Raw genomic sequence first — 20,344 nt, forward strand, 5'->3', positions numbered from 1 at the left:
CTTTTAAAAATTTCTCCTGTGAGCTTTCTTTCAATTATTCCGTCATTGTCGCCTGGTTTTCATATTTTCCTCATGGAGGTATGTGGTACATAATTTGTAATTGTTTTGCTTTTTAGTTTTTATTGTATATTAGGAAAAAAAGAGCCATTAGAATATCGAGAGACACCCACATCATCCTTAGAATCCTGAAAATTTATTTTCTCTAGCCTGGTCTCAGGGCATGGATCATTGTCATTTTCGATCAACTAGCACCCTCTAGTGGTCATATTGTAGATACGCAAGTGTTCAGAATGGAGTCTCCACAAAGGAGGGCTGTGGCTCCCTACAGAAATGTCTCTGGGGTTGAGGATTTAGCTCAGTGGTTGAGCACTTGCCTAGGAAGCGCAAGGCCCTGGGTTCGGTCCCCAGCTCCGAAAAAAAGAATTAATAAAAAAAAAAGAAATATCTCTGGCGATAATGTGATTAGAGCCAAAGAAAAAAACGGCTCCCAACCTCAAGGAGACTGCACAGACACCAGATACTGCCCAGAGATCACTCCACCTCCGCCTACTTAACCAGTCACTCAGCAGTCTGAAGAAGTCAAGAAATCAGATCAAAAATGGGGTATAGAAAGCCTTGGCTAGTCTATGGGCTTTTCAAATACTGCTAGCAATCCATTCTCAGCGTAACATAAAGCACAGAACCATGGCTGGGATGCAGAAGCCTAAATATTCATAAAGATGAACCTGTGGGTGGAGTGATTTGAGGTTGGTTAGTCTGGGTCTGTTTGATGTCATCATCTTTGACTTCTTTGACTTTCAGTGTGTGCGTGTGCGCGTGCGTGCGCGCGCGCGCGTGCGCGCACAGCATTGTCTCGTTTTCCTACAATCCAGGATGGACTGGAGTGCAATCCTGAATCTATGATTCAGTAAACATAAATGTTAAATAGACTGACTCCCGTAGTCACTGAGTGTATCCTGTGCCTTCACACACAAGAGATGGCACCTGTCAGGATTGGCCATGTCTCATTCACATAATGCTCTTTTTTTGGGAATTCGGAACAGTGAGAACCTCACCACATGGGCCCACATTACACAGCAAGTAAGAGAGGGCTTAGAGTGTGCTCCCCATACCCTAGAGGAGTGAACATTTGCTTTTCTAAGTCAGTGAGTCGTATCTCCCAATCACCTCCCGGAACCACTTTGCAAGGCCTTTCAACCAGTTCACACCGCGTCCCATCAAGTATGGCATTCTTAGCGCACCCACTGGAGACCAGAACATTCTGTGTACCCACCACCTCCGAAGGCACAGAAGTCTCTCCAAAATCATTTCCTGCTTGGGACACCAACTGTCAGAAAATAGCTTGAGAATCTGGAGGGTTCTGTCCACAGAGTCCTTTACAGCTAATGAGTTAGATGGAAAAACAGGAGGACTGAAGGAAGAGAGAGCAAATGGTGCTTTCTTGTGTGGGAAACAAACTATCATACTCTAGTAGACTCTTCTCATGTTTGTCACTGAAAATAGATCAAGAATTTGTGTAGCTAACTCCTAAGTGGCAAACAACAGTGAAAAGAAAAATCTTTTTGAAAAAGCCAAACTTTCCTCTGCATTCTCAACATGTGAGTTAATTATACAGCCAAGCAATGCTGGTCTTGCTGTACGACTTAAACACTTTGGACTCAGCATTGGCTTCAAATACCAAGTTTCACAATCCATTACCTTTGTTTGGGACCTTGATGATATTGTCCTTTCTTGATATGTAGAAATGGGTAGAATGGTAGACTGTTGGCAATGGTTATGTAATGGTTGAAGGAGATCTTGAGTCAACCCCAATGCCATAGGAAGGCTCCATAAACCTCAGCTGTAATTATGACCAAGATTGTGTTGCTGAGTGCTTCCTGCATGTTAGAAACCGTATGTGTGTCTTCAAACCATTTTTTTATGCATTCATTTGATAACACTGGAGGTGGGAGCTATGAAGAAGCCAAGGCAGAGAGCGGTCACTGTTGCTATCATCTGCTTTCTGGGAAACAGACATACTGCAGACACATCCCTCTGAGTACATGAGTGGAGCCAATGATTCTCAGAAGAGAAACAACCTGTTATACTTGAAAGGCTATTTCCAACTCTGTATGTCACTGGGAAGATGCTTGCCCCTAATTAAGCAGAATGACAGAGTCACAGTCTTACTCCCTTAGTGACACTTTCCAACTTCTCAAGGTTAGACCTCAGAACTCAGGAGCCACCAAGTCATGGCAGTCCTTGCTATCTTGCCCCTCCGCTCACTGCTTCTTTTTCTCCTGTCTGGCAGGCAACTCCCCATCTGATGAGTCGGAGGAACGGGAAAGGGATCCCAAGGTGCTGACATTCCCAGAATACATCGCTAGCCTGTCAGACTCTGGCACCAAGCGTATGGCAGCTGGAGTCCGGATGGAGTGCCAGAGCAAGGGACGGTGTCCCTCATCCTGTCCTTTGTGTCATGTGACATCCAGCCCTGAAACTCCTCCTGAGCCGGTTCTGCTGGAAGTGACCAGAGCATCCCCCATCTATGAACTTGTGACCAATAACCAGACCCAGAGGGTAAGAGGGTTGAGATACTTGGCTCTGGAAGGCACCAAAACCCGAGACCTTTCTCCACACAGCAAGCCAGTGGCAGGATCTTTTTACTCAGCTAAGAGCAGCAACTCATTTGTTTAGATTTGCATGTTTACATATTAAGTCAAATCAAATCAATGCACTCTATAATACCCACAACAATGTGACTCAGGATTAACTACTGAAGTCTGAGTAAAAGGGGCCGGAAGGAAATAGGAAAGCACATGCCATTGTAATATCTTTTCCAAAGGGGACATGTTATAAGGACCAAAGCCATTGTAATACCTTTTCCAAAGGGGACATGTTAGAAGGACACTCATCTCTGTCTTCCCTTGGAGCAGGTGAACCAGTCTAACTGATCTCCCAACCTAGAACCAAGTGTACCCGGACTAGAAGGGGCATGTCAAAGACAGGTCCAAGAGGAAGGTCCTAGTACCTTCACCTGCAAGGGCCTGGTTCCCTGCTCATCACAGGCTTAAAGGACAAAACGCCACATCTCTGCTGATCTTCCCACATTTTACTATGCTGGAAGGTTATGGTATTTCCCAACCATTCATTCTCTCTTTAACTCTCTGTCCCTAAAGCTCTTAGGAGAAATTGTGTAAGCCAGTAAGATTCAGGCACCGGGTTGGGAGGAGCAGTGACTTCTTCCTTCAGGATATAGGGGAGAGTAAAGCAGCATACACACACAGACTCTAGCCATGTCAAACTTGAAGTAGAGAGGCTCCGGGGTGGGAGGTTTCTGAGACAATTTGCAAGGCAAATAACCAAACAGCTTACCTGAGGAGCGGAATGCCCATCCAGGTGGGGTGATAATTGCTTCCTTTTTTCTCTTGGAGGAGACACCTGGTGTGTCACAGTTGGTATCATAGGTGTTGCTGAGACTCACAGGAGGGATTTTGTATGTATGTTGCTCTAACATACCCACCTCTTCCATAGATAATTCAAAGAGTGTTTGAAAATACAGGTCCTCCCCCTCCACAGGAACAATAAGACAAATGGTTCCTGCTGGCCTGCACATTTGTCCTGAATCTGAGAGGCTTATGGGAAGAGAATTGGGAGAGAGGAACTTGAAAGAAGGAAGCCCTTGGTTCATTGGGCACCCAAAGGTGTGGTGGTATTAACACAGGGCTACCCTTGCGAGTCTAAAATCATACCCCCTCAAGTTGCAGCATCTGATAACCAAGAACTTTCTGGTTCACCAGGCTGGGAGAGCTGAGCTCAGCAGGGTCATCCTTCAAATTAGAGTGCCCAAAGCTACAGAACAGAGAAGAGCTCTGTGGGAGACAAAGAACTTGGGGGCTGTCAATCAACACCAGGATGCCTAAGGAAGTTCAACCCCAGCAGCCGCTCTCTGGATTCCCTGCTTGCCAAACACCCTTCCATTTCCCCTGCATCTGTTTTCAGAGAGGGGCAGGAAGACATTGCCCATCTGGCCCAGTGTTAAGTACTTCATTTCTAAATATACACAAGCTAGTCTACGATGGAGTTTGCTTGCTACCAGGGGACTCTTTACGTGACACGTTCCTTCTCCGTCATCCTCTCTGCAACTCTGGTTTTTCTTCTAGCTTTTACTTTCTGTCAACGAATTTAGACAAGGGGTACAGAAGCTGGGGAAGGGTTGGACAGATGTTCAGCGTGACACTGGTAACTTGGTGTCATCTTCCCCTTCAATATGCGGGTTCATCTTCTAGCTATCCTCTTTGGTCTGTTGTCCTTGTGATGGACTGGATAATCTCTGATGTCATAGGGCAAGTAAATTTGTGATTGTGATAAACAAGTTGGTTAGACCATTTCAACAATCCAATACACTTTAGCTCCTTACCTTGTCTCTCAAATAGATACCACTGGTGTCCCCATCTCATTAAAGGGAACCAGAGTCCTTGTCATCCCCAGTATCTTTTCCATCATCAAGAGCAACACGTATATCCTGTGTCTATTCTTTTATCTGAGACCCCCATCACAACCTAACTGTTCACTGTAATATCAAACATTTTATTGCAGCAATCTTCTTGTTAGTCCTTGTATATAACACCTGGAATTACTATACAATATAGACTTCTGGCCACATTAGCATCAAAGTAATTTAATGGATCTTCACATTGAGTGCAACTTAGAGTCCTTAGCACAACATTACAAAGCTGCTTATGATCCTGTCTGTCTTCACGTACGTGGTTGTTAGTACTCTATATTCTAAAATTTAACTCTTTTTGCCTCCTCAAACACACCATATTTTCTTTCATGAATTCTGACCTCTGGCCTTACAAATCTCTGTCCCAAGAATATATTCCATCACATTTCTGTCACTGGAAAAGTCCTACCATCATGCCACGTTTCAGCTCAAGCACCATTGTCTTCCAGAGACCTCTCCACCGTGCTCCCAGTCCAACTCAGACTCCTTCTTGGAACCTCCATTCTATGTGTACATATCTTAACTTGTGCATTTTCTGTGATCATACTTGTTGCTTGGTTATTTACTTCACTCTAGCCTATACGAAATGCTTTGTCTTCTATAGCTTGGTACATAGTTGATACTCCGCTAAATAAATAAATGAATGGATGAATAAATTTTTGACTGCTAAACATGAAGTAAAAATTCTTTTTAAAAGAAAGGCAAGCCAGCATTTGGGTTGCTGTTTGTTTGTTTTGTTTTGCTTTGTTTTTTTCTAGACTTTATCACATCTGTTAACAAGTATGGATTCCTCAGGGACTGCATGGGATGGCAAATTGTAGGTCTGAAAAAGTCAAGTTTCTCTTTCTTCTTCCTTTACAAAAGAGTTTCATTTTGGTCCTTCTTATCAATTGTATAACAGTCATCTTTTCATCGCTGTGACAAAACACCCAGCGCAATCAACTTAAAAGGAAGGAATATCGAAGTTCCTCAGATTTGAGTCCATGGTTGCCTGGTCACATGACTATGGGTCTGTGGTGTGGTGGAAGATCATGAGAGTAGGGCTGTGTGGAGGAGGAGCCTTATTCCATCCTGGTAGGTGAAAAGCAAAGAGAATTCAAGAAGACTATTCCAAGACTAATAAATAACCTGGAAACCAAAGTCCTGGTAACCTATGTCCTCCTACTAGGGCTTACTTCCCAATGTCTACTAAGTTATGTATCAACCAGTGTGGTGACATATAGATGAAATTAGTATCTTCTAACCACTTCTCAGTAATACCAACACCTTGGATCAAGGCTTCTTTGAAGAATATACTTCATATCCAAGCCATTACATACCCTATCCAACCTGGTGAATTAGATTCTACCTAGGATTCAGAAGTAGGAACTCTCACGGAGTAGCATGTATCAAAGGTAGAGGGTTAAAGCTTTTGAATAAATGACTTTTAAAATAATTAAAGCATGTTTGCCTTGCCATATTTTTATATTAAAATTTTGATCATGTTTTCATGTTTAAAAAGTTAAAGCGGTTTATTACTGTTCTTGAAATGGGACTTCTTATAGACTATCTATAATCCAGCCCTACCTCTCTGTCAAAGAACTTCTTTGCCTTGTGGATCTTATAGACAGATTGATATATTTCGTTGGTTTTAGAAGTTCAGTTTTATTGAGGATCCACTCTTCTTAGTGTTAGCTTTTCTATCTACATCACTACAACTTTTGTGACTGGATTACTTTAAAAAGTAAAATCATCAATATGTAATGACACAGTTTAGTGTGTTTCACTGTGATGTTTCCATACAAGCTTATATTGTATAGATCACAGTCAGCCTCCCTCCCACTCCTCTCCATCTCTTTGCCCCTCTCCCGTAACTTAACATTTCCTCCTTTCTTTTCAGGTCTATTACTTTCTATTCTTCCATATCCTAGAGAAAATTTACACCTGTATTTTTATCTGTTATTATTTCACTGCACGTGTTGTCCTCCAATTCCACTCATCTCCCCCCACCCCCAGATGAAGAATTCCATTCTTGTTTGCAACTGAATAGCTTCCTTCCCTCTTTTGTGGAGGCTTCCTGCTGCTGTGTGAACTCATAGAGCCTCACCTTCTCTCCAGGACCCCTCAACGCTATTGTGGAATTTGGATGTTTACATGAGTCCGGCTTGCTTGTTTAGTATCTAGCTGGAAAATGTATGCAGACAGCGACCATATGTGTCTTCTTTTGCGTCATTGCATCCTTAGCTTCGTGCTCAGCACAGGAAATGGCCCCTTGTAGACGGTTAGCAAACAGGTGTTGACTGAAGATACCATCAAGCAGCAGGCACTTTTGGTCTGTCTGTCTTAAAGGGTTTGTCTTCTTCGTTTTGAAAAGCTCACTTTTTTATTTGAATCTCAATCAGAACAGGATAAAGTAAGTAACTTGATGGCGGAGTCAATGTTAATTAACAGCATGTATGGGGAAGAGCTTCCGTTCGGTGAGCCATGCATGGTCCTCTCTCTGACAGTCGTATTCATTAGCCTGTGACCCTGAACAAGTACCTAACTTTCACTCTCAGAACCTTCACTCTAAGCTATTATCATCATCCACCCAAGAGTTAGTATCTAAATGGGCCTTACCAATTAGAAACACTGTACAAATCATAACTATGAGCAAGAGTAAGTTCCTGCTTCGTAGAAACTCTAAGTCTTGGGAGTGGAGTCAGTTGGACCCTTATTCAATTCAGCTTATAGCCTTAAGTAACTCTCTTGGAGTGTTATTGCTATGAAGAGACACCGTGACCAAAGCAACTCTTGTTTTTGTTTTTCTTTTTTTTTTTTTTCCCCCGGAGCTGGGGACCCAACCCAGGGCCTTGTGCTTGTTAGGCAAGCGCTCTACCACTGAGCTAAATCCCCAACCCCCCAAGGCAACTCTTATAAAGGAAAACATTTACTTGGGTTTGACTTACAGCTTGAAGTTTTAGTCCTTTATCATCACAGTGGGAAGCAGGGCAGCACCTAGGCAGACCTGGTGCTGGAGAAGGAGCTGCGAGTTCTACACCTTGTTCCCCAGGCAGCAGCTAGAGACTGTGTTCTGCAGGCAGCCAGACATAGGCTGTCTTCTGCACTGGGTTGAACTTGAGCACTAGGAGACCTCAAAGCCCACCTACACAGTGACACACTTCCTCCAACAAAGCCATGCCTATTTCAACAAGGCCATATCTCCTAATGGTGTCACTCCCATGGGCCAAGCATATTATCATAGTAACCAATACTAAACTTTGAAAGACTAGAACCTATGTATGGCTGTTTGTATAGGTGTTTGTAGAGTCCTATCTCTTCCTTCTCCCCCTTCTCATCCTCTCTTCCTCATTCCCTTTCCACACTTTTTTCTTTCCTCATGATTTTAGAGTCTGAACTTCTATAAGGTAGTTATGTCCCCTTTCCCTAGCTTACCAATGTGGACAAGCTGACACTGGGACAGAAGGGAGAAAAGTCAAGGCCAAAGGGATCATATGCCACAGAGACACAGCTTGGAGCATAGATAGCCTGGAACTTTCGCTCTTAGATTATCTGAGTTGAGCCCTCGGGAACTGTTCTTTTGCCACTGTTACAAGTGATGTTGCCTCTTTGGTCTGATTTTGTCTTTGCTTTTTTTTTATTCCACAGAAACTATCTCCATGAAATTACTTGATGTAAAGTACTATGCCAGACTGTAATTTTTATAAGATTCTATGTAATTCAAAAACAGCAATGTATGTCAGGTGTGGTACATAGATTGTTGCACTTAACTGTCACAACATCACTATTAGGAACGTGATAATTTTTTGTTTTTTGTTTTGTTTTTAAAGGTTTTATTTAAAATCTTATTTATTTTATATAGGTTAGTACACTGTCGCTGTCCTTAGACACATTAGAAGAGGGCATCAGATCCCATTACATGGTTGTGAGTCATCAGGTGGTTGCTGGGAATTGAACTCAGAACCTCTGGAAGAACACTCAGTGCTTCTAACCACTGACCCATTTCTCCATCCTAGAAAGTGATATTTTATCAGAGTGAAAACTGGGTTTATATAATGTGCTGAAGGTCACAGGTAATAATTGACAAAGCCAAGGTTCTCATCCACAAAGACTGACACAGACTGAGAATTTAGCCTTTATATTACACAGCTTTTCCTACTCATAGTCAAAGAAAGGTGTCTAATCACAATCCTGTGCAGAAACACACACATATTCAATATGGACCAACAAACAGGCTGAGAGACCATGATGGACTAGAGCAGGACAGATAAGGCTGGTATGGATGCACAGAGAAGCATTTGAAGAAGGGCAAAGTGCTTCTGGGTAGACAGAGGAAAGAAGAGCAAAAGCAGGCCACCCAAAGATGGGAGGTAAAGAAGTTAATGTTTCTAGAACCTACAGTGTGAGGAGTTATAGAATGAAGTGAGGGAGATACACGGTGGAAACTGACTTTCTTTCAAAGTAAAAGCTCCTTTTATACCTCTTTCTTCCTCCTTTCTCTCTCTCTCTCTCTCTCTCTCTCTCTCTCTCTCTCTCCTCTCTCTCTCTCTCTCTCTCTCTCTCTCTCTCTCTCTCTCTCTCTCTCTCTCTTTCCCTCTGTTTGAGACAGGAATTCTTACCAGGATGGGCCTCAAACTTGTATCTAATTGCCTTATAATTTCTGATTCTCCTGCCTCCAAATGCTGGGATTACAGTAATATGACACATTTGGTTTTTAAGGTGACAGGTCTTAATGATAGAGTCGAGCTACTACACTAAAGAGAGAGGGACATCCCATGTCCTTCAGGCTGGGTTATCCCACATTCCATCTTCCGAGACATAGCTTCAGACTAGAGAACGTTGGTGCAGTGGTGACACAGTCTTTTTCTCTGAAGGTGACCTAAGACCACATAGGACCCTGACACTAGGTCTCTTGATAAAGACCATCCAACCATGGTTTCTTAACACTTATTCTTTGCTATTTTTGTTCAGCTCTTACAGGAGGCCACCATGAGCTCTCTCTGGTGTTCAGGGACTGGAGATGTCATTGAGGACTGGTGTCGATGTGACTCTACTGCTTTTGGAGCGGATGGACTCCCTACCTGTGCGCCCCTCCCACAGCCTGTGTATGGTTCCCTTCCCATGTCCCTCTCCTGCATGTATGCCTTCAGCACCATTACTCAAAAATAGGATGGAGTGGCTATTAGTCTCAAAGTGATAGGCTGAATGCTGGGAATTGGAAAGAAGAAAGTTGCATCGTTCCTGCCCTTGGGAACTTTCAGTATGATAGAAGGAGCAGGCACATGAGCTGTTTAATGGAAGTAGTGTGACAAATCTTTGCATTTTTAAAATGTAAAGAGCTGGGTTTTGACCCTGCACTTAGGCAATAAAGACGTTATGGAGCAAATAGCAATTAAACGAGGTAAGACAGCATGGGAAGAAAGTCATAGAGTACCAGTACTGTTGCTACCGGGGAAGTTAGAGGTCTGTAGTAAGGGCAGAACGAGACCAACAACACTACCACTTCTCAGACTTCCTGGGTACCAGGCAATACATGCACTAGGTAAACACTCTTATTGCCACCCTTTCAATTAACGAATGGAACAGGAAATTACTTCAAGAAGATTATATTTTCCCTCAGTTATAGAGCAGGAAGCAGGTCATGGCTGAGAGTGGCTGTCGTACCAGAGAGAATAAAACTGAAATGATTTGGGTTAAAGCCAACAGGTCATGGTGACTGTTAACTCTGGGGATGAACCATAGTTGAGAGGGAACCGGTTAGGAGGTATGCAGTGTTGAGGAGAAGGAGACGGCCAGTTCCATTTGGTCTTACCCATGAACTACCGAGGGATAATTGTATAAATGTTCAGTAGGCAGAGGAACAGGTGGAGCTCTGTTGAAAAAAAAATACAGATAACGAGATTTTAAATAATCTCAGAAAATTGGTAGATGGGGTCATAGCTGGAGCAAGGATGCTCTCTAAGCAGCACACTCTGTGAAGAGCGGAAGCCTGGAGTGGACTTGGGGGGAGGTCTTATATTGAAAGGATTCATGGGCTACTGCAGAGATGGCTGAGGATGAGCCCATCCAAATTCTTAATCTCTCAAGAAGAGATTAAACAGAACTGGCCACAGTGAGAGGCCAGGACCCAATATAGGAATTCAGGTTATCCTGTAGTAAGGTGTCTTCCACAGGGGTTAAGGCACAAAGTGTTATTTCTGTGAAAGTATTGTTAGGACAAGATGGTGGCACATGACCCCCTGCCTTCATAAGGACTAAAGGGCCCCAAATGAGAATCAAGACCTGCAGTGATTAGAGGGCTAATTGCACAAAAGAGTAGACAGTAGGTAGGAATCCACAAATGGAGGATGCCCTCTGACCTGACTGTAGGCAAGGTAGATGTTGAAGAGAAAACTGAAGGAGAAAGTGGGAAATATTACCAACAGACCATCAGTGCAAACCAATTTATTTCCTTATTTAGGTGTCTATAAATATTCCAGTCATTGGCTTCTTGCTCTTTGTAGTTGTAATTTGGATATTTAAATCAAAATAAAAACAAGTTCCTAATTAGTAAAAAATAAAATAAAATGTATTTAGTAGAAAAGGAACCACTAAGAGTATCTAGTATTGTTAGAGTCACCATATAACAAAGTTACTATAAAAAGGTAACGTGGGCACATAAGATCCAGTTACGATATCTGAAGGCTGATTTCATTTCTAAACATGTATAAACCAAATATGATGACTAAAAACAAGGTGAACAAACTATAAAATATTGCAGAACTATAAAACTGCACTTTTCTTCTCAGCTCTGATCACTTCTCTCAGTAATAGATCTTAATTTCTTGCACTTTAATTGGTAGTTAGAAATAGAAATGGACTCTACTTTTACGTAAGTCCATGTAACTCACACACACTTCTATTTCTCAGTAGGGGCTGGCCTTAGTTCCTATTTTCACAGAATCTGAGTTCTCAGAAAGCTCAGCTACTAACTTAAGTGTCCTAATGTTTTTTCCCCCTTCAAATAGCATTCTGCATATGACTCTAATTAATGAATTTGTCAATATCCGCACTGTTTTGGATCTAGTCCACCCTAATGTCATATGAAAACTATGCACTCCTTCATAGTAGCTGCTAGAAGATGACCATGTGTTTCTTATTATTTTCCTACTAGTTGAACTGCTTCTTATTCTCCAAACACCCTCCCTCGATTTCATGTTAAAGTTGTATCACATGCTTAAACACTGTGAACATTTGTGTTGAGTTGAAACTGGACATTGCAGGTCACTCGGTGCGATCCAGCTCTGCTGTCTCGTCTTTTGGGTTTTGAGACCATCAAAGGCACCTGCGAGCTGGGTAGAAGATAGAGAAGGTGAGGGCGGCAGACACTTTTGATGTAGAAGAACCAAAGACAAAGATGTGGGTGAATGCTAGGGACAGTGTGATCAAGGGAGGCTACAAGTGAGCAAAAACTGGAAAAACCCTCACAGGCCAGTGGTCTGGAGAGAAACTAGGAATTAGAAGCAGGAAGGAAATCTGAGCCACATATAAGAAGTCAGAACAAGGAAGCAAATTGACACCACCTGGGCTATCAGGAGAGCCACCCCAGAGAACATTGGTACTGGTTACTGAGTCTCTACAATGTGCAGGAGACATGAGAGAGCAAGGCCAAGCAACATTCAAGGCGAAGACAACTTGAAAACAGTGAGAGACTATGAACTGAAAGGAAAGACAAAGAGGGACTAACAGAGGAGCCAGGGTCCATAGGCACCCAAAGAGATAGACAGAAAGTAACATCAGGTCCTAAGCAGCAGACACAGGGTATCACGCCCAAAAGAGTGTCATTTGTGGCCACATGGCCAATTCTCTCCCTTTCAGCGTTACTTTTGAGCTGAGCCTGTTCTGAGGTTCAGTCAGCAGATGGACTGGAGAAGGAGACACAGCACACCACGGCTCTGGGCAATGAGGGCCTGCCCCATCCTGATGGCTATGGGACTTAACTAACTGCGCTCTTATTAATGCAATATTCTCTTGGATGCCACATTCAGTGAGCTTTGAGATACAATGTCACACAAAATATGTGCTTAGTCTTCCTCAAGAGAAAACCCAGATATTATATTTCAAACTATATACAAAAGACCTATCAATAAAGACCAATCCCCAAACACATGTACCAGGCAGACCTTCTTGGATCTTTCCACCTTTACTTGTTTATTCATTTACAAGATCCAAACATAAGCCTCCTAGGTCTCTGGAGACCTTCGCATCTAGTGAGAGAGCCAAAGTGCTCAGAGGTGTCATTTGTAAGAAGAGTTTGAAGTGTTGCAGTTGAGGTGATGACACAGGTCCCGGCTGAGTTCCCATTTCATGTTTCTTCTTTTCTTCACTCAGGCTGAGACTTTCCACAGTACACGAACCCAGCAGCACCCTCGTGGTCCTGGAGTGGGAACATTCAGAGCCACCAATTGGAGTGCAGATCGTAGATTACCTGATCCGGCAAGAGAAAGTCACTGACCGGATGGACCACTCCAAAGTAGAGACGGGTGAGCATATTCCAAAAGTAGAAAAAGAAAAGAATACCTTGCCTTGTGGCCTTGCTTCAAGTCCCCAGTATTACAGGGCAGCACAGAGAAGCATGGAATAGTAGCAACTATTGTCTCTTACAGGCAGCAGCCATCTTGTCCATTTAAGAGTTTTTGCATGGTGAGTGTCTGACAAAAATCTTGTTTTGATTTTTGCTTTTCTTTTATTTATAAAAGAGGTGTCCATTTCATTGCCTCTAGGCACACTTACAAGCAACAACAACATAGTACACTAGTTATCCTAGCCCACAATTAAGAAACAATTCTCTGCTAACCACTGCCATGATTACAGAAAAAACAAAAATTCCTTTGCTAATAACCCCCTCTAGGCAAAGGCATGTGCAAACAGATGCTCTTGATCCACGTCTTGTCCTAAAGCAAACTGACTTTTGTCAAGTCCTGAGAGAAAAGGGAAGCCTTAGAAATAACCCACAGAAATAAAAGTCCCATGCCTTACTACCACCACGTAGAGAAAAGCTATCATCAATAATCCTAAGTCTTTCACATAAAAAATGATCCTCTTTGGGGATGAGGATGCCCATAACCTAAGAGCTCCGCTTGAACCTGGTAATGAGGTCTGAAGAAACATATTTGGAGCATGGAGAGCTCTCCACTGCTGTTTCTGAGGTACTTTCCTGGGTGTGCACAGGTATTGCTAAGGTATATTAGGGCACAGGGCCCAGCACCACAAGTGTTCTCGTCAGTGTCAAGGTGTTTCATGGAAAATTGCACAGACAAGCCGTTTGCTTTTTGCCTTAGTAGTCCTGAGGTAATTCTGGACAAATGGCTCTCAGCTGATTGGCTGACAATGACACCATCAGAAAAGACGGTTTTCCTCCAAGGTTTCCTTCCTTCCTCCTCTAGGAAGTTAAGAAGTTCCAGCAAGTTCTTCTGGTATTGCTCATGTTTTGGACATCACTGTTTATTGGGCTTTCCCCATTCTTTTCCTTTATGCAGAAACGGTGCTGAGCTTTGTGGACGACATCATCTCTGGAGCAAAGGCACCATGTGCCATGCCATCTCAGGTGCCAGACAAGCAGTTCACCACGATTTCTCTCATCATCCGATGCCTGGAACCTGACACCATTTACATGTGAGTAGTACACACCTTAGTGTTTCCTTACCAGAAAGTTTGAGTCTTGGCTGGCACCCCATTATTAACCAAGTTACCTCAGAGACTTCGTAATAGTTTTGTTTTTATTCTCAGCAGCTTTATATCAATAAACATTACGGAGAAACTTCTGGAAGAAGTCTTGTCATCAAAGGGTTTACAATATACAGAGGACCTATGTAAACAGATAATTGTACCTCAAGTATATGTTAGTTAGAAAGGCCAGGGACACATTGGGAAGAACGAAGGAAGTGACTTATTCTATGTAGAGTTGGTGGCTGGATTCTAAATTGGATTGTATAGAAATCAATAGCTTCTGTGATGTTGGGAAAGGCACACTAGGTTAAAAATCCCTGGGGCAAAGGTAAAGAGTCATGAAGGGGAGCTGTGGGTGGTCCGATTGGTCTGAAGCAGATGGTGAATTAAAGAGGTGGAAGGAAATGAGACTGGGAGTCAAACTGAATGCTGTATGTCAGAGAAAAGCTTCATTTTTTTTTTTTTTAAAGAAAAGAGGACAATGCCAAGAACTGTGCTTCAGAAAGCCATCTCTAGTGGCTCTGAAATAATTTATAGAGTTCAGAACTGGTCAGCATTTTTCTTCAAAGAAAATGTAGTGAATTATATCACCGTGCTTGGAACATTCCCTGTGTTCTCACTGAACTCTTCTCATCTCTTCCTGTGCTCTGGGAACAACTGTAAAATATTTGTGAGCAGAGACATAAGAGACGCCAAAAGAGGAGATATGGTGATAGCATCTAAGTCATGGTGGAAAAATCCACGGTCTAACACAGGATTCACAGTGATGCAGTTTGGAAGCCTTCTGACCCCACCAGTATGAAAAACATCTAACAGTTTACAGATGAGGTCACAGGCAGAGCGTCAAGGTTTCCAGAATAAATCATCTCCACTTCCTCTCCTAAGGAGTTCAAAGATGGGAAGCACTAGAAATCTGAGTGTCATTGATTGTGCTGAACTTAGATATTCAACTGTGTCTCTTTCAAATAGGACATGTAAGTCAGGACTGTACTGAGTGAATGTAAAATGAATAAAGACAAGTAACATCTGAGAATCTGGAATGGACACACATACAAGGATGTCAGCGCGAATACCAAAGACTAAATGTCTGCTCTTTGGGCAAGGATGCCTTGACCCATAACAGCTCTCTAGATATTTGCACAGCTGTGGCCCCTCAGAGGAAGGGCTCATGACAAAGGAATACAGATCTGGGACTGAAGACCAGAAATCCTATGACCATTTATAAAGAGGGTGGGTTAACTCCTCTCTGTGCTTCCTACTTGTTAATTAGGAAGTTAGAAGTTCTGTTGGAACAATAGGTAGGCACAGCTTGTTTAGAAAGGCTATTACCAGTCTAGGACCTTCCTCAAGTTAGCCTTGCCTTGACTTTGTTCCCTGCTCAAAGACCGGAGGCTAAGATCCTCTCCCACATTCAACATCTTTGATGATCTTCTAGTGTTCATTTCCTATGTTTTGTAAATCACCTACTTCCTGTCAGTGTTGATTACAGAAGTGGGAGAGGCTACTAGACTGAATGACAGCCAGTTTCCACTAGATGGCACTGCAGATTGCTGAAAAAGCTAGTTGACACTCAGATGTAATGTCATAGCCCCCAGTGAGGGCCAGCTCTTGGTTTTGCATGCAAGATGATGTTCTTCGATCCTGGCCGACTAACCTGTGATGACCTGTACATGAGACCCAGTATGTGGGAAAAGGGCACTGTGGGATAGAAGCATTCGTCTACGTGGAGGAGGAAAGAATATTTGAACTTGCATTCCTGGTACAAAAAGAGAATCCTTCAGGCCTGGTTTTGCTCCTAACCATAAAGTGACTTTAAATGGGACCCGTACCTTTTCTGCACCCAGGTTTTCTTATAAACTAGGAGGATGTTAGCTGTCTTTTATGGAGATCTGGCCCTGACTGACTATATTTTATAGCTGAAGAAACTGAGGTTCAGTAGAATTGAATAACTTCCCCCAGAAGCAGAGCTGAGGCTGTAAATAATGATTAGGAACTGAAGCTGTGTTTCTTCTTTCCCACACCGGATCTTACTTCCAAGCTATCTCAGGTTTCTTGGCCAGAATCTAGGAACATCATCCTGCAGTCTAAGGCAAAAGCTGGTCTTCTACGAGGGTTATAAAGTTATGTCTGAGTTTCGGCTGGCTTTCTTTGTCATATATTTCACTTAATGTCACTAGAGAAGCATGCTGAGAATGGATCCTGTGGCACAAACACAGTTAAGGACTCCCTAAAGTGGGACAGATCCAACATCTTCATTTTAGATTGCAGAGGATTGCCTCCCCTTCCCACCACCCTCTCACCACAACCCCTGCCCTTGCATTTCTGAGCTCACAACAGCAGACAGATGATTGAAAAGGATGTCTGAGTCACAGGATGAGCAAAAGCCCCCATACTGGCAGGAAGAAAACAAGAAAGCAGCAGGTGACACAGCCAGCTCTGTAGGCAGCCCCAACAGCCTTACCATCTTCCTTAGCTCCAGACCTTAAAGGCCCAGCCCTGGGGCCTGAGCCAGCCTGTGTCAGTTCCCACGCACACATGCCTCCTTGGTGTCATCACCATGAAGCTAACTATGCACTGAAAGGTCCCAGCCTGTGGCTGGAGAGGAAGCCCAGAAGCTTTGCAAGAAGCAATAAACAGAGTTAGACGTGAGCCCTCTGGATCTGGAGCAAGGCTTATCTCTTCTGTCAGTAATTCCAGCTAACCCTCTTGCTGTCCTTAGAGAGTGCTGTGGCGAAATGAGAATGCTAACAACAAACAAGGCCTTCCTTTAATGACAGGCAGCATATGGCAGTTCCAAATGAAAATGTGGAAAGCGCCACCAGTCTTTCATAGTAGTCGAATACCCTGGTTGGTCTCGGTGTCTCAGGGTTGGGGAGGTAGTGCTCAGGGTTGAGGGGGCTGTGGGGTCTGAAACTGCTGCGGAAGAGGACTGAAGGTCAAGCTCTGTCTGTACTTGGAAGGTTGTGTGAGGCACTTCCTTTCCTAATATCTGCCTCATATTAAAAATGAAATGTGCTCTTAGTCAGAGATTCGTAACTTCCATTTCACTCTTACTGCCCTACAAAGTATGGGAGACTTAAAGCAAATAGGGACATCTTTGTCCCAGCTTAGGATCTGCCATAGTGTAGCTGGAACTTACAGCAAGACAACATAGGAAGCAGAGTGCCTGGAGTGTGGACTAGCTGGATGTTAGTGACTGACTCCATCCCAGAGACTGAAAGACAGGGAATATCTGGATTTCCAAGTTGGGTACCAACCTGGTACCCAAATAATAAGATGCCATAGTCCAGGAAAACTTAAGAATTAAAGGTCCAGGACTAAATTATGGTGGGCTGCAAATAGTGGTTCCAGCCACAGAGTTGAGATTGGTACCTTCTGCTGACTAGCAATGGAAGTAGTAGCCACATTGTGGCCTTAGCTGGAGGTGTAGGGTCATGGAAGAAGATCTGCTACCTATGAGCACAGCAGGTGACAGGGCTAGCCTTGTAACCCAAGACTGTGCCCATCCAGCCTGGAGTGTCAGCCTACAAAGATCAGGGCCTCGTATCTCCTGGCTCCCCCAAGAACAGCTGCTAGATCTGATGGAGTCTACAACAAAGACCAAACTTTGAAGACCAAGCAGAAGAAAAACGGATCTACTTCCACTAAAAGCGTCTCAGACTCCTAAAGTATAAATGTGCTCTATTCTGAGTTTCGGGGATGAATTTCAGCTTCACATACTATTAGGGATTACAGAGAACATGAGAATCACAGACCACACGGGGTAGCCCATGGGACCTTGAGACTATACTCCTCAGAACTTTAGTTGAATATACTCTAGGACCTGATTAACAGTTAAGTGAACTCAGAAATGGAGACACTTCCAAAAGGGCCAGGAGTACCAGGTACAGGTTTGAGAGTCCAGGAAACAAGTCCAGAAACAGGGCCAAAAAGCTGATGAAGCACACAGGGTCAAATGAGGAAAAAATATAGCTGCCAGGACTGGAATGGGGGTAATAGGTGTCAGTGGAGCTCCATGGTCTCTCTGGAAAGGTGTGGCAGGAGAAGTATGGTAAGATGTTCAATTTGGAGTCAGGGTACATGTGGTGAGGAAGGACTGTGGTTGGTGGCGCTACTGGAGAAGGCCATTGAGCAGGGCTTAGGAGCAACCATGGCGGAGTTGCCTGAATTTTCTCTGCTGAGAAGAAAGAAAAGGCAAAGCTTGCTCCTCATCTAACAGCTGAGAATGCCCTTTAAGCACCTAATGGCTACAATCTGGCCCCTGCCTTTGTATCTAAGCAGGCCATTACGTTTTAGGTCTTACCAGACCAGGGGATATGATGGAGTCAGCCTATTTAAGCTGATGTGAGTTTAAGGAGAGAAGAGAGAAGGGCAAATGGCATCTCAGGGCATTTGGGTCTCGTCTCTGACTGCCCTCTGAGTTCCTTTGTGAACAGTAGGCATGAGATCCTCTCTCTTTTGAAAACATTCCTTGGAAAAATCATTAGGTAGTATTCATTGCTTTCTATGGTTCTCTACAGGTTCGAGTGTTAAGGCCCAGCTGTCATTTACCTGGGTCACCCTTCTTTCATTTATTCCCCCTCCTCTTCTTCCTCCCTGTAACTTTACCAAAAAGAACAACAACAACCAACAACAATTTAAAAAAAAAATCCATGTTTTCCGGTAAACACAGCTTTCTATAGTAATGTGGCATGATGAAAGTGGCAGGAAGGTGGTGGTGACGTCCTTTGGGGTGGCCTAATTAGTTGTCAGAGGCCCTGTGCAGACACCAGAACTTATTTTCATGGTCAGGTCTCCAGGGTCTCTCCTTTCTGTATCAGTTTGATCATCCAATGGGATTGCCTTTAGTGTGCCCTCTGGTGGACTAAGACACTTCCCCCTGGATTCCTGGTTCTCAGTGGAAACCCGTGACTGGAATAGCTACACATGGGAGATAGAGTGTCCAGCCATGCACAAGCCAGGGACCCTTCATCCTGACTGCTTTCTTCTGAATTTAAAGAATGGGTTTATCACCAGTCTTTGCATAAAGATGTAAGCCAAGCACAGGGCAGCATGGAGCAGGACAGAGCTAACACAGGGTGGAGTGAGATTCCAAGGCTTTGTGTACACCACTACTCTCGTTCATTCTCACCATGGCTTATTATCCTCCCCATATTATAGACAAGGGAAAATAGAGATCACAGGAGTTACTGTAATTCCAAGTTCTAGCCATCCTTTTGCAAAGATATCTACTCTTTCTTGAACCATGTGATTGCCAAAATATAAGTGGCATCAGGGTTACCTAGAAGCATCTGAGTTTTGTGACATGGTGGAGACAGGATCATTTGAGGCCACAGATTCCTTCCTTAAGATTAGAAAACACCATGAGACCTTTGTCAAAAATAGATAGATAGATAGATAGATAGATAGATAGATAGATAGACAGACAGATAGATGTGTGTGTGTGTGTGTGTGTGTGAGAGAGAGAGAGAGAGAGAGAGAGAGAGAGAGAGAGAGAGAGAGAGAGAGAGAGGGAGAGAGAGAGAGAGAGATTTAAAGAAAAATAAGAAGATAGTTACCGAGAACTCAGTGCTTGGTAACTTGCAGGTTTCTAGTTCCCACGTCATACTGAGCAGGTCTGGACTGGGCCTGAGAACTTTCAGCAGTGGTGCCTAAGTCTTCTGTGTGGAGATAAAGTGTCCTTCCCTGTGATGTTTCTAATCAAACAGTTCTCAAAACAGCATATCCCAACCACAGACCCGTGGGTTCTGACCTATTCAAATAAAGCTGGACATCCAGACAGAGCTGCTCAGCCCCAGCCCCTAGTTGTGTCACCTCTAATAATGCTACCTTCCTACCTTTCTGCCAGGTTCACCCTCTGGGGAGTAGACAATACAGGGCGACGCTCCAGACCAAGTGATGTGATTGTGAAGACCCCATGTCCTGTGGTGGATGATGTCAAAGCCCAAGGTAAGGGAAAGTTAGCAATGTCTACACGTGACTGCCAACCATCTACCCTTGCCACTCTAAGCAACCAGTAACCAAAGAAGTAAACAGGGGTGGGGCAGGAAGGAGGAATTCATGCTCAAGGTAGAACTTTGAGCTTTCTATCAGTACTGCTGTATCTCTGCACTCTGGAAGAAGTTTCCAGTGAATTCTGTTATCTCATAGATTCCCTAAGGCAGGGGTCAG

The 20,344-nt window shown here is 43.5% G+C and overlaps 1 protein-coding gene across 5 annotated transcripts in view; it reads left to right on the forward strand.

The window, feature by feature from the left end:
• Window positions 1-20,344, forward strand: part of Astn1 (astrotactin 1) — a 307,737-nt gene that overhangs the window by 273,388 nt on the left and 14,005 nt on the right. For 2 of the 5 annotated variants that reach the window (XM_032914600.1, XM_032914601.1), the window contains exons 17-21: window positions 2,291-2,559; window positions 9,437-9,570; window positions 12,836-12,987; window positions 13,984-14,119; window positions 20,022-20,122. In XM_032914600.1, the coding sequence (XP_032770491.1) occupies window positions 2,291-2,559; window positions 9,437-9,570; window positions 12,836-12,987; window positions 13,984-14,119; window positions 20,022-20,122 (792 nt within the window). Of the gene's footprint in view, window positions 1-2,290; window positions 2,560-9,436; window positions 9,571-12,835; window positions 13,958-13,983; window positions 14,120-20,021; window positions 20,123-20,344 lie in introns of those variants that run through there. The other 3 variants (XM_032914598.1, XM_032914599.1, XM_032914597.1) reach the window with 3 other exon arrangements.

The sequence above is a fragment of the Rattus rattus genome, chromosome 10, assembly GCF_011064425.1.
Source record: "Rattus rattus isolate New Zealand chromosome 10, Rrattus_CSIRO_v1, whole genome shotgun sequence".
NCBI classification, from domain to species: Eukaryota; Metazoa; Chordata; class Mammalia; order Rodentia; family Muridae; genus Rattus; species Rattus rattus.